Source organism: Dasypus novemcinctus, chromosome 10, assembly GCF_030445035.2.
Source record: "Dasypus novemcinctus isolate mDasNov1 chromosome 10, mDasNov1.1.hap2, whole genome shotgun sequence".
NCBI lineage: Eukaryota > Metazoa > Chordata > Mammalia > Cingulata > Dasypodidae > Dasypus > Dasypus novemcinctus.
The window spans coordinates 61,619,355-61,633,950 of NC_080682.1; the positions used below are offsets into that span (position 1 = coordinate 61,619,355).

The 14,596-nt window shown below is 38.4% G+C and overlaps 1 protein-coding gene across 9 annotated transcripts in view; it reads left to right on the forward strand.

Moving 5' to 3' along the window:
* MPPED2 (metallophosphoesterase domain containing 2) overlaps window positions 1-14,596 on the forward strand; it is a 182,501-nt gene that overhangs the window by 77,559 nt on the left and 90,346 nt on the right. For all 9 annotated transcript variants that reach the window (XM_012522322.3, XM_058305608.2, XM_071218138.1 and 6 more), the window contains one exon: window positions 12,933-13,158. In XM_012522322.3, the coding sequence (XP_012377776.1) occupies window positions 12,933-13,158 (226 nt within the window). The remainder of the gene's footprint in view (window positions 1-12,932; window positions 13,159-14,596) is intronic.

Below are 14,596 nucleotides of genomic sequence, written 5' to 3' on the forward strand. Positions count from 1 at the left end.
TAATGAATGGCCGTTCCATTAACTCCTGTCTATTGATTATCTCTTCTGAGCTACTAAATCCTGGGAACAAAGACTAGAAAAATCTTTAAATGAGCAAGGCTAACCATGCAGTAATAGCAATTCCTCTCTCTTGAAATTGCAACATGCTATTTGTATGGTGTTTATCGTCTGTTCAGTCATTTATTCATCCATTCATTTGTTCATACAATCAACAAATATTGTCCTTATTATTATGTGCAGTCCAAATCTCTTTGCCCCAAGCAAACATCCCCAATAAAAAAAACTACCCCTTATTACAGATTTTAGAAATCAGATTTAGATTTGCAATAGCAAATGAATAGTTCACCTTGTAATGTATATAGTTGGCGACATCTTATGATAAAATTAAAATAGAATTGATAACATATAAACCATCTTGAATCCAAAATTGAAGTATTAGCTACTCGTATTCACATGATTCTTAGCCAGGATAGAATTATTTCTTCATTCATTCATTCATTCAATAAATAATTCTTGACATCTTCTGGAAATAAAAAGATGAATAGAATACAGTCTGAACCCTCCTGAGGTCCCGTAATCAGCTGAGAGAGAGAGACCTGTAGACAAATTCTCATTCTGTGAACTGCAAGCACTTGGCAAGTTCAGGGCCTCAGGTATGAGTGGAATGGCTGGCAGGGGCCAAATCACAGAGTTCTACACACCACACCAGAGAGTTTAGCCTTTTTTTCTGTAGGCAATACTAGAGAATCTGGAAGGATTTAAAGTGGGTGAAAATCCATGCAGTGTCAGGGGGCATTGATATGTATGATAAAGGAGAGAAATGGGCAAGCACCTTAATGCACAAAGGCAGTGTGTGTTCACCTGGCTCTGAATGTCCAGGAACTGGGACCCTCTGCTGGAACAAGGACTACCTCTACTCTTTTTTCCGCTTTACTATCTTGCTGGTAACAGTGTTCAGTAGACATGGTATGCTCTCCAACTGTGGCCTGATTACCTGGATTCCTTAAAATATTTTATTGAATTATTTAAAGGAAAGCTTTAAAGTACTCCTTATGCTTTAAGCATACTACTTATGGGAAAACATGGATTAAGGAAAGTATAGTGTAAATTTATTTCTTGAGCTGTCACTGTAACATTATGTGGTCTAGATCAAGAAAACGATAGGTAAGAAATGAAAATGTGCTAGTGAAATAGCCTCGAAAATTATTTCTTTTAAAGAATATGGCCTTCTACTTTGTGTTATTTTTATTTAATTTGATCCACTTCCTGGAACTTGGGCCCAAGGACCATGATGGACTTCCCAGAATCTTTTCCTTCTGAGAAATTACACTACATACTTTGTGCTACTTCATGCCATAAGGAAAGCTTGTGGATGGTCTTAGACCATGCACAATTCTGTTCTCAAGGAGAGTGGTTGGAGACAGTTGGAACTGGTGTTGCATTAGAATCAGTCGTTTATCTGAAGGAGTCTTCATGACCTCACACCCATCAGAAAGTCTTCTAAGTAGCTTCTGATTAAGTGGAATTCTCGTTAATAGCAAACATTTGCCGATTGAGGAAGGAAAAACAAAAAAAATAGAGGAGGAAATGAATGTGGTCTCCATTCTCTTCATCTCTTCACTGTCATTAGTGATCAATAGAACCTTCCCTGAGAAGTTTCTTTTTAAGTTTTACCCTTGAACAATTTCATTAAAGTTTTGAGTTATAAAATAGGAAAGTCAGCTTTATTGGACCCCACATTTCCCTCTCTGCAGCTTCCTGTCCAGCGTGCATACTATTAAAATCGATATAGGATGTGTGTGCAAGGTAATAGCCAGTTTTGTAGGCTCATCTCTAAATTTCAAAATATTCCATAGAGTGGATTAGATTATTCAGTGAGTGGGGACTTTGAAAAGAAAATAGAATTGTGTATTGATGCCTTCAGAAATATTATTTGATGGCAATAAAATATTCTCTGAAATTCCCTTCAGAGGGGAGAAAATAGAGTTTGTTGGCAGTAATTGCATTTTCTAGCATTTGCTCTCACACTTTCCAATATAAGCCAATTGAAACCTGTGATTTGGTTTTGCTTATTGGCAAAAGTACCATGTAAATTGATCTGTGATGCATTTAAAGAAGATGCTTTGAAAGTTCGGAAATTGAGATGGCATTTTCTTATTAGATTTTGAGAGTATTAGGGTTCATTTCTATATTTTAGTCTAATGTAATATTAGCCAAGTATGTTCTTTTTCAATTTAGTTTTAATCAAGTTCTAGAAGACCATTTTCATCTAGCCCCAGTGGCATTGTTAAAGCAGAGATTTTATTTCCACTGTCAACCCTCTGTTCTGGCTTCTGCAGCCCAGCCCCTTGGAATCATTGCTCACTGAAACCCTGCATTCATCTGTCCAAACATTATTCAGCATGCAAAAATAATAGTAGTTATTATGAAAAGAGATTTTTCATTCCTATTTGGAGGGTTAAGGGGGAGGGATCCAACAAGCCTCTAAAATTATTTCTTTTGAAGAATATGGCCTTTATGCCTTGTGTTATTTTTATTTAATTTGATCTTTACCATACTTAATGGTTTAAAATGCAAACACATAGTACTTGCATTTGTTCCTCTAATTATTCAGTGGAATAATTGCCACTTATTTTATAGTTATTGCTGGAAGGAACACCTTTTTTTTCCAGTTGCTTTTTAAAGACCTTTGTGGGGGAAAAACAACATATTCCTCAGCTCACCATAAACATCATCAGTCAATAGCTACTAGTTTATAAAAGATATTAATTGACTACTCTTTTAAGGTGGTAGGAGGTAGGGCTCTTATCATGAAGGGAGTTACAGTGCAAAACAGAAGACAGGATAAAAATAACAATAAATCTCCCTTTGTCTGTCAGTATTGTATCAGGTATTAGGTCCTTTACTGATCTCATTTTGTTTTTTTATCCACTTGTAAGATAGGTTGTACAATTATAAGTGACAGAACCAAGAATTTGATTCCAAATCTGTCTTTAGAGCCCCCCAAAGGCTGTTTCCATTATGCCATCTATTCCTAAATTCCTGTAAGCTCCTGTGATGTAAACATGCACACAGCTGATTGAGAGGAGACTTGGCATGTCTTTACCAGTTTGTGTGTCTATCCAATGGATCCCTGATTTGGATCCAGTTTTCTGAAGCTTAAGGAAGTAAATTGAAGGGTCTTAAGAAGATAGTCTGGTTGTTCAGACCAAGTTTATTGAATATGGTATAAATCTTTCTCAACAAGCCAAAGCCCTCATTTGTTAGGAAGAGATTGGACAAAATAAGTAGTGGAACAGATTCCACCTGATGGTTCCTGTTGTCTGGCCAGATAGTAAGAGCAGAGTGAAAATGGAGGTGAGTCTCAGTGGACAGCTATCACCAATTTCACATTTAGACTGTGCTGCATCGGTCTGGATAGCAACTTAGAGATATTCAGTTGGGGGATGAGAATGTTATTTCATTTTACTACCCCATGGTTGTCTTTAAAGCTGTATGAGCATGAGTGTGTGTAAACTATTATGTTAGAATAATATGGTTGAGACATGAATGCATACAGACAAGGAGCTGCTAGCAACAATCAAATCTCTGAATATATCGTCCTTAAGGATTATGGGTACTAATGGCCTTTTCCCTCATACTGGCCCCTCTTAGGGGTGTCACCTGCCCTCAGTGCAATATACTGGTGATTGCTCAGGTCCAGTGGGGGTCTGCTTGGGATTGGGTTTTTTTTGTTTTTTGTTTTAAATGAAGGTCAAAGAGGAGTGACTGTTTTAGCTGTGTCTTCTTCTCACACTAGCCCTAATTCCTACAGTGGACCACTAGGCTTTTGCTCAGATTTCCATGCTTTCTCCTGGGTTTCTGGCTCAGCCCTGATATTATTGTAATATAGTTTTCTGTGTTTAATATTTCTTAGACTTGGTTTCCCATTGCAAGCATGGAAGAAACCCTAATGCATGAGTTTCAGAGGAGAAGGTAGCAGTCTGAACCTGCTGTGTGGCTCCATCAGCAAGTGTGAGTATTAACGTTAGAGCTGTCAGGACTTGTGAAAATTAATGGAGCCTGACGGGGGACAGACTGAGGTCAGAGACGGAGCTTGCCCTGACTGAACATTTCTGGTGGCTTTGCAGCCGTGGCAAGTGAGTGCAAACCATGGAGCCAAGAGGGATTTCTGGAGGTTCATTCATTCATTTAACAAGGAGACAGTGGGCACCAACTAAGTGCCAAGTGCTGTTCTAGGTGTCAGGAATGCACTAGCTAACAGTGGGCCCTGCCCACTCGGCCCAGAGAGCCTTCTCCCTGCCTCCAGGCTGGATCAGACCTCTGCTCACAGCCCTCGGGAATCACCAAGGAAGGGATTTAGATGGCATGCCTCCTTAGCCCATCCCAGAGCCTCTAGTTCTTCCTCCTCACAGCCACTGGCATTATGTTATCCTTTCATCCTCCTGCAAAATTTTCTGCTTAGCCAATTTTCAAGCTAAGTTATTCCCATTCAGTCCTCAGTGGAATAGAAAGACTTCAAGAGTTTGAACATTTTCCCTGTTCCTGCTGAAGTCACAATATTAAAAATGTAATAATAATTTTTAAATAGGAAAAATTCCCTTTTTCTCCCTACCTTGAGGGTAAGACAAGGTCCCTTCATAACATTGACATTAGGGAAGAGTGTTACAGAACAGGCCCCTGGCACTGCCACGTGCAGGCAAAGGTTTATAGAAAATGCGATTGAATTGCAATGTATCTCTTGTTCAGAAACGGTCCCATGATAACGGGCTCAGCCCTATAACTGTTTTATCTTTTTTTGATTCCAGAAAGTTAGTTTCTTTTCTAGCACACTGATAGGAGTGTGAAGGCTGGGCTTTGTATATTTGGTTTTCCTGGGCATCTGGGAGCCATAACAGGTTCTTCCTCTTTCTTGACTCATCTCTCTCTTGTTCTTCTTCCTGCTATATAGTGAGCTTTATTTTAATGTGTTACATCACAGACATTCTTCATGTCCTTGTATATTATCAGACTCTATAATTTAGGAGAATAGAGAGGAGTGGACTTGGGGTTGGAGATCTTAAAATTTGTCACCTTTGTAAAACTAGGTTTTCTTTTACTCAGAAAGGTTAGCAAGCAGTGCTCACTTTTGGATGCTCTTCTTTATGGGAAAAAAAAACTGTTGCTGTTCTCTAGGATTTTTTTTCTTGGTTTTAGTAAAAGTAAATGGAGGTAGTAGCCAATTATCCTTGTTTACCATATCTCTGATTTAAAAAATTCGAGAGGTGTATTTGGCATCAGCCACAATCTGGTGAGTCATTTTGTCCCTGTTTTATCTACTCCACATTCCTGAGGAATGAAAAGTACCATCTTCTAACAAGTGGCAGGTGGAGTCCCAGGAGAAGTGAATATTCTGGAGTTGACCTTGGATTTGGGTTTGACTTGCATTTGAGTGTGTAGAGGAATACATGCTAAAATGATTTATACCAGAAAAATAGGTTGCAGTTGTCTGATAATTTTGATGGACATTAACTTTTATTGAGGATTTGGGGGAAGGCAAGCTGGCAAGAAAATCTTGTTTGGCTAGAGCAGTGCTTCTGCATGATTATTTTAAACTGGAGATGCACACGTGCTACAGTTCGCACTGCCCTCTGTTCTCTTCCATCCAGTACATTTCACAACGTTGTTTTACCTCTCTAGGCTTTCTTGGCTTTCATTCTCCTATCAAAGTCTCATCTTAGTTCTCTTAATATAGGCAACAGTTTTTAAATTCTGGTACCCCACATACAGTGGGGCTGAGGAGCTTTTATCCCTCTTCTACCCAAGTCTTCCCCTTCTTGGGTAACCTTACAGATTTTTCTGGGAGCTGATGGGAAGGAGTCATTTCCATAGCTGCAGTAGCAATTGGGGAATGCCTTAATTGAGCCAAGATGTGTTTGTCATAGTGTGAGGCCGACACTGCCTCATGGCCCATGGAGGAGATGTCCATGACTCCGACAGAGAAGCTTCCCCAGAATGGGAAGTTCTATTTCATGGTACAAACAAAAAGGGCCATAGCTGCCCAGAACTAGAGACAAGATAACTGTAGATAGAGTAGTACTATGAGGATGACTCATATAAGAGCCAGACTATAAGGCTGTTATGTATTTGGGGTTGCTTGAAAGAATACTGGGCAAGGCAAAAGAGTTAGATTCTCTTCCTACTTGTGCCACCAACTTGGCCTGTGAGTTGCTTAGCAAGTGGTATTACCTCTTTGGCACTCAGTTTCTTCATCAGTAAAATGGGGTTGGATAAATCAGCGCTTTTTCTTTTCAATTTTATTTTAAAAGCCAGGAATAACTTCCTTTAAGTGAAACAAACAATCTAAAATAAAGGAAAGCAGAGCTGTTTCTTGGACATGGGAACAGCCTCTCCTCCTTAAGCCATTGCCTCTTTTTTCTTTTTTCAGCTTTGGAAAATGACATTTTTATTGCTATGTTTGCAGTGGCTTCTACAGCACAGTGATGATGCCCTGCAGGGCTATTGCCTTTTTCTTGCAGTCCCCTGCTCCAGCCCCAGAGAGGCTTCCCAGAGCACAGCTTTCAAACCACCAGAGCAGTGACTCATGGAAACCACTGTTGGTGCTATGTTAAATGAGTAGAGTTTGATCGGGAAGGGAGGCCAATCTTGACACAAGTTGCTCTGTATTTGCCTTAAAACTTTATAGTTCTACACAGACATGTGCATATCTGAAGATCTTCTGTTCCTCTTTATACTCTCATAGAAAAGTACCATCATCTGATCTGTGAACAGAAGAACAGTCCTGGCACATTTTTTGGTATTCAATAAATATTGGAAGAGATTGGTGTCTGGATAACAGGTAGAAAAAAGGAAGTGGTATATTTGGGGTCCATCTGTCAAGGCTGGGATGATCTTGACAGAGGGGGCTATGTTGCATTGTGTAGAAGCTGAAGGCCTCATCAGATTACTCACCATCACTTATAGATCCAGATGTCTTAATGATCCTAATAATACTTTTCTTTTAAATTTAAAGGACCTTTGGACCATGACAGTGGAAAAGCTTTCTTTTCCATCTTTATTAACTTTTCCTTGAGAGTAGTGATGTTGTGCCTGAGCATCATCCAATGTATGGACAAACTTTTGATTTGGGGAATGGCAATTGGGAAGGGTAATAATAAAAAGAAAAGCATATCTGATGTTTACTGAGTGGTATAAAGTGTCCAAAACTGTGCAGATTCTTTATATGCAATATCTCCTTCTTTAATCCTCACCAAACCCTGGGGGGGGGAGCGGCGGCTTTTATTTTATTTCATTATTTTCCACATTTATATTTGAGAGTTAGTTGTAGGTTAGTTGATGTGGCAGTTTGAGATTATTTATGAATTCCAAAAAGAGAGATTATGTTTATATACTGATCTTTTCCTCTGGGCATGATGCCTTTTGATTGTATTAGATTCAACTGAGGTACCTTTGATTAAATTAGGTTACAATTAGAACTTTGATTTGACCACGCCATTAGGGTGACTCAGTTTGAGACCTCACCCCCCACTGTGGACTATATTAATAAATGGACACTCCGTCAAGGAGATGCACAGAATTGGATACCCAGGAAGAGAGACAGCTCCATAGACATGGCAGAGGCCCTGGGAGAGATGAGTCATACACCTGACAGTTTACAGCTGACCTAGTGAAGAGAACAGAGCAGCTGACCCTGGAAAGAAATGAACCCGGGGAAGATAGAAGAACCCTGTGCCGGCCTATAGTTGAGACTGGAAAAAGCTGCACCCACAGAACTGTAAGAGGAAAGAGGAAGGTTGAACCCTTGCAGATGTTGCCTGCCATCTTGCTTCAACATATGGCAACAGACATTTGGTGAGGAAGTACCTCTTATGATATTTTGAGTTAGATTCTTTAGGGCCTTGTTACTGAGCTTTACCCCAGATAAATACCCTTTATATAAGCCAACAGATGTCTGATACTTTGTATCAGCACCCCTTTTGGGTGACTAATACATTTGGCAAGACTGAAGCTGAGAGAGAGAGAATAGGACACTTCATGAGATCTTGACCAGGGAGAAACCTTCTAAGGAAGTTTTTCATCAAGGAGTAGATCTTGCTAAGTTTCACTCATTCCTTCATTTATTCAACAAATATTAATTGTATGCTGACATTTAGAAGATCTTTAACTGCATACTTTCCATCAAACAAGGAACCAGAACCTATGATCTGTGTCCTCAGGACCTCACTAATCTAGGGAGAAACAAATCACATGCAAAGAGCTAAATTACAAAATGGAATAATAATAGCTAACATGCTTGATTGTTATTCTATTCCATGAATGTATTTTAGAAGCTTCATCTCATTTTATCTTCACCATAGCCTAAGAGGTAGTGCTATCCTTATCCCCAATTTGCAAATGCACTTTGGAGAACATGAGTAATCTATCCAAGGTTATACAACTAATACTTAGAGAATCCTGTAGAATTTCTGGTCTTAACTGCAATACTTCCTCCACAGGCTAAATCATAATAATTTAAAATTCAAATAATGAAAAATAGATATGTGAGAAGTATAATAAGAAATATTAAACATCATCCATGGAAGTAAAGCTGAAGGAAGAGAGTATAATGGAGTAAACTGAAAATGAATGGGATAAAAAGGGAGCTGAGGAACAGGAGGAGAGAGAGAAGGAAATATCAGAGAGGGAGAACAACATGGGAAGCGTAGGGTCAGTAGCCAAGAAAAACCATACATTAGGGACAGATATGTCACTGTGGTTTGAATATTGTGACGTTATCGATGGAGGTGAGAATTGAGGAAAAACCTTGACGTTGGCCATTAGGAGGTTATTAGTTACCTTGAAGGGAAATTTTTGGAAGAGAAACAGGAGCCAGATTACATTTGGTAAATTTGAAGTAATCATTTGTAAATTGTGAAATTTAATAACACATTCCATCAGGCTATATGAATGTAATAAGTAGTCCAGGTGTGAGAAATAATAGGGAATGGTGGGGTCAATGGCAGACTGGAGATTAATGTTACCTGATTTTTTTATTTTCCGAATTTTATTTTGTGTTATCTCCTGATTTCTAAATGTTCAATTAAAAAAAAACTGCAGTTGAGCACTAACCATTATACATCTGTGGGCAGAATTTGGCCTACTAGCTACCAGCCTCTGGACTCCTCTTCCCGGACGTTTAGAAGTGAAATGAGGAACATCTCAAAGAAGAGGCAAAGCCAGGGAATGTTTAGGATTGTTTGCAAATGAGCATGTGTGTGTATGTGGGGATTAAGGGTTATTTGTTTGCTTTCTTGGAGGGGGATTAGTATAGGATAGAGAGAAACTCATTTGTAAGCTAAGGAAAAGAAGTCAGTGAGAGAGTTTCAAAATACAAAATAGAGGAAATACATGACACACCACATGCGGAGGGAGGATTCAGCAAGAGCCTGGAGCTAAAAAATAACCTGGAAAAGTTTTGGGTTGTCTGCTTCAGGGACTGGTTGGTGGCAAGAGGGTGGGATAATTAGAACTTTTGAGTAGCTCTCAAGACCTAGTAGACTTGTGTTTCTTTTTTGGTGTTTAAGTGAGCACCTATTTGTGTGCTATCTCTCGGTGTAGAAGACACAGAGTGGAGTAAGACTCACTGCAACTTCCAAGGGCTTAATGACAATGTTTCGTTTACTGCAGGGGTTCTGAGCCTTTTTTGTTTCACAGACCCCTTCTCAGAATGTAGCGGTAGATAGTTTTATTGCATACCCACATCAACAAGTCCCTGCAAGAATGTTTTTGGGTTTTTGTCCCCACAAGAATGTTCTCTTGAATTTTCAATTCATGCTCACAGACCCCCTGAAATCTTTGGTCCATGGACCCCTGGTTAAGAACCCTTGGTTTATAGTCTGTAGCCCTAACCTGAACTAATGGACTGGTTTCCCAGATTTTGTTCTTTAATACACAGTGAATCATTCATTGTCATACCTGCAAATTACCTGTACTATTATTTGCTTAATAGTTTTCCGAAATCACCTTTTTAATCATATATATAAAAATAGTAAAATAAAGCTATATATTTCTACTTAATATAATTCTATTTTATTTTTCCAAATATGCATTTTAGAAACATACAAAACTTTGATATTTTGTCAAAAGTTCATCTGCATTTCACCTAAAATAGTCCCATAAATCACCAGCTTGTGAAAGATGGAACTTGTTAGTTGGTAGAGTTCTTTAGGACAGTCAGAGCAGGGATTTTTCTATATTAGAATAACTATATATGGCCTTGCTTTTTTATTCAGCTTACATGGCCTGATCTAAATAAAATGGATAAAGGCAGAGATTTCTTTGTCTGATAATTTTTAAATGATACTATTTGAATACCAAGAAGTTGAGAACTTGACTGCAGAGGCTTCCAAATTGATCTAGTCTGGGGAAAAAAAAACCTAAAATGCCATCAAGTAACAGGAGATTTGTCAGCTGCCCTGCTTATATTTTTCATATAAAACATAAAGGTTAACCGATTTTAGAGATGAACGGTCAGTTGAGCAAAAAAGAAACTATGTCAGACAATTTCATAATAGCTAACAGAGGATGGAAGTTGGAAGCAGCTCTTGGAGTCTGAGAAAGAGATGAGTTTGCTCATGATGTTTGACTATTATCACCTTTTCTGTGACTGTTCATTTTGGTGGCTACTTCTTCACACTTAGTCCCCAAATTTGATTTAAGAAACACCAAAGAGGCCTGTCTTCTGAGGAAGATTTACTTTGCAGCAGTTTTAGTTAAAACAAAACAAAACAAAATGATCTGAAGGCGGAAATGTGAACTTTGCACTGTCTCCCATATGTGCCACCCTTGAACCAAAGCTCTAAAGTGAAGGGAAAATAGAGAAGTCAAGTCCTTTTTCTAGTGCACTGGTGTATAACAAAGGAGTTATATACATCATGAGTGATTATGGAGAAAGGAGTCCATCATCATGAGTGATTAAAGAGAAACTGGGCAACCATGGCATGACTTATGCACAAAGATTGCATGCATGTAGGATCTGATTTGAAACAGATTACCTTCCAGAAAAGCTTTTAGAGCACTGTTGAATCTGGGGGTGCAATATTGGGCCACTCGGTTAACAGATTCATATTAGAATTGTGGACATTTCATAAATTTCCAACGTGTGAAATTCTGGCATTTTGTGGCCACTGTTAATACATCTTTAATTTGTACTTTGAGTAAAGGGAATTGTGCAACTATATCACCACTATTCTATTTAAGTAGCTTGCAAGATACGTTTCACTCCTTATTGCCTTGTGTAAGTGCAGATTATAAACTCACATAAACATGCATTTGAGGGAGACTTCCTACTTCCTATGAGCTTTTCACTATAGCCTTGCAGATAAGTGAGGCAAAAAGCATGTCACATAGCACTGTGAGCTAGCAGTCAAGGATACCCATTTCACTTTACTGCAGCTGACCACAACATTTTTGTTTTAATGTGTGTGTGGTGTTATTTTCTATTAGACTGCTTTCATCTCTCTCTTACACCTTCCTATCAGTGCTCATACTGTATATGCAATTTTGTTACCAACTTTGGAAACCTAAAAGCTAAAAGTTTAAAGAAATATCAGTAACATCACAAAACACAATGGGGCAGTCCTAAATAAAACACCTCCATATTAGCAGATAATTTGCAGTGTGCAGCTGAGATTGTGAGAAATTTAGTATTTGGTCATTCATGTGTAATCTTTACAGTTTGCATTGCTGAAATCCAAGTGGACCTGTGGCAAAAAGAAATCTTTTCTGCATTAAGCTTCATTAGTTAAATCATTGACTCTGGCTTGCTGGCAAGGACCAGTTCTTAAAATGAGTGTATACAATTTCCTGCTAGTTGCAACTTTAATTCTTCCTGGAATAGCAGGAAACATTAATTTTGCACTGGAACCATAAGTTTCGGGAAGCAGGAATTATAGACAAAATTGTCCTCACCCCCTTTCCCTCCCAAAATAGAATAAAATGAGCAACAGACTAAGGATGACACTTGAGGGATGGGTAGTGACAGAGTAGAGAAAAGGATCTTAATTTTAGAATGGGGACAGCTGCCTGGTACTATCTTCCTTTGGATTGGGGTACTTATAGCACTGCGGTGAGTTATTAATATGTATGATCTGTACTTTATTCAAACATTATAAATCTATGCAGAAGTCTGGTGTTTGGGTTTTCCTTCATGGCTTTCATTCTTCTTCCCAGAATTATCTCATTTTGACCGGGAAACTGTTGCATAAAAAGCACACACCAAGAACTCCCATTTCCATACCATAAATATTAAAAGGGAGTTAAGCTTTACAGTTTCTTCTCCTATCCCAATGGGAGGAAAATTAGCCTTCTAATCAGGGGGAAATTAATAATGTTCTTTTTATTCACAAGCCAAACGGTAAACTTAAAATTAGACTTACAATATGACATTGTACTGTGGTTCCTTTCATTTATGTAAATTCTGGAGTGCTTGGCTATGCCCAGTCTTTTATATGTAGGAAACACTAAAAATCTAGCAGTTATCTGAGATGTTAAGAATAGTTGGTTGACTTATTTTTTTGAGGACCAAACCAAGTCCAAACCTCTTCTAAAGGATCATGATTGATGAGCTTTTTACTGGAGAATTTTTAAGTGTGGATTCAGCAGCGTGTGGATTCATCACAGTGACTCTGTAGGATACGGAAGAGGAAAATAGAACTAGAAAACTTACTTTCTCCTTAGTCGATTTTTAGCTTCTTAGCAGCTTTCTATCTCCTGTTTGTCATTTTTGTTAGCATTACAGAGTAGTCATAAATTTTGGTTCACATGGAAATATGAAGTAATTTGCAAGCTTTTTCATTTGGGTTTTGCTGTCTGCTAATCACACTGTCCTGTGTGTTGTACTTTATGATGGGGAATGAATGTGCTAATTGGTGCTCTTTTTTTTCTTATTTCAGGAAACCTGCCATATGAATATAAAATAGTGATTGCTGGGAACCATGAACTGACATTTGATAAGGAATTCATGGCAGACCTTGTTAAACAGGACTACTACCGTTTTCCCTCTGTGTCCAAATTGAAACCAGAGGACTTTGACAATGTTCAATCCCTCCTGACAAACAGTATTTACTTACAAGATTCGGAGGTAACGGTGAAGGGATTCAGGATATATGGTGCACCTTGGTAAGTGTTAATTCAAACAGTTTTCCTGTCCAGCTTTTGTTTTGTTTTATTTTAGCTCAGCAGTAAGAAAGCATGAACCAGATATAAGTACTTTCAGTGAAAATGACTAGGGTAGAAAGATGCATTATTGCTGCGTTTTCCAACAAAGCACATATTCTGGTCCTGCTGCAAAACACAGTTTGTTTTCATTGTGCTAGAGATTCCATTAGGAAGATGGATGTGAATAGGGCTTTGGTGGACATGTATATGTTTATAAGACTGTGTGGTATGTCTGTGTGACATACAAAGATTTGGAAAATGGTTACTATGTTACCCTTTACACAGATTCCATCAGCCTCAGGTAACTCATTTCCCTCTCATTTTACACTGGAAGCAGTCATAAAATATCTCACTTAATGGGGGTTTCTCAAATTTCACTACATATCAGAATCATGTGAATTGCCCCTGAGAAATAAGATTTCAAAGCCCTGTCCCAGAGACTTTCATGCTTTTTTCCTGACATGGAGCCCAGCAAACTGTATTTTTTAAATCTCCCCAGATGAGGCCAATGCAGTTTGTACATTATTGGTTGAGGGCCCAATGCCTGAACTAAGCTCCAGAGTGCTTGAAGCAGGAACATTTATCTTTAGGGGCCAGACAGGAAGCATTTTGGTCTGAGCTCTATTATGTTGTCTGGTTTTGAAGAAGTTACTTTGCAGAGGATAAGCCTCAGTTTCCACACCTCTCTAAAAATAATACCAACTTTAGAGGGTAATTGTGACTATTAAATTAAGTGACGTTTGCAGAGGACTTAGGAGAATGCCAGGTAGTTTGCTTTGGGTGATAGTTATCATTTTTCTAGTCTTGACTCTGCCACGAAACATTATGTGAACTTGGGCAAATCACTTAGCCTCTAGACCCACTTTTTAAAATCTGTAAAATCGGGTGTTAGAGATGATCATAGATAGCAGGAGATTCTAATATTTAAAAATTATTTCTGTTTTCTTGAGGACTCTGTGTGTATAGAGAGCAAAAGAACTAACTTTTATTATCTCAATAAGGAAAATTATCCCAGTCTTGTCCCAAGAGTAATGGATAAATATGGAAGAGGACAAGCAGAGGGAACCCAGATTGGTCACTCTACTCAACAGTTTGGTTTGCCCTGTGTATAATAAAAGTTGAGATATTTTTCTGAAAAAAAATTTTCTATCCTTACTTGTTGGTATCCAGAAGGACTAGTAAAGAAGTGAACTTCTGCTTAAAGTCAACCTGATCATAAGTGTGAACTGCTATTTAGGTGCTTACCATATGCCAGACACTGTTCAAATTCTTTATATCTATGATCTCATTTAGTCCTAAAATACCTTTAGGATATGGGCACTATTATGATTCTCATTTAAGAGCTGAGGCAACTCAGGCACAGAGAGGTCAAGCAACCGCCCAAGAATCACAAGCTAAT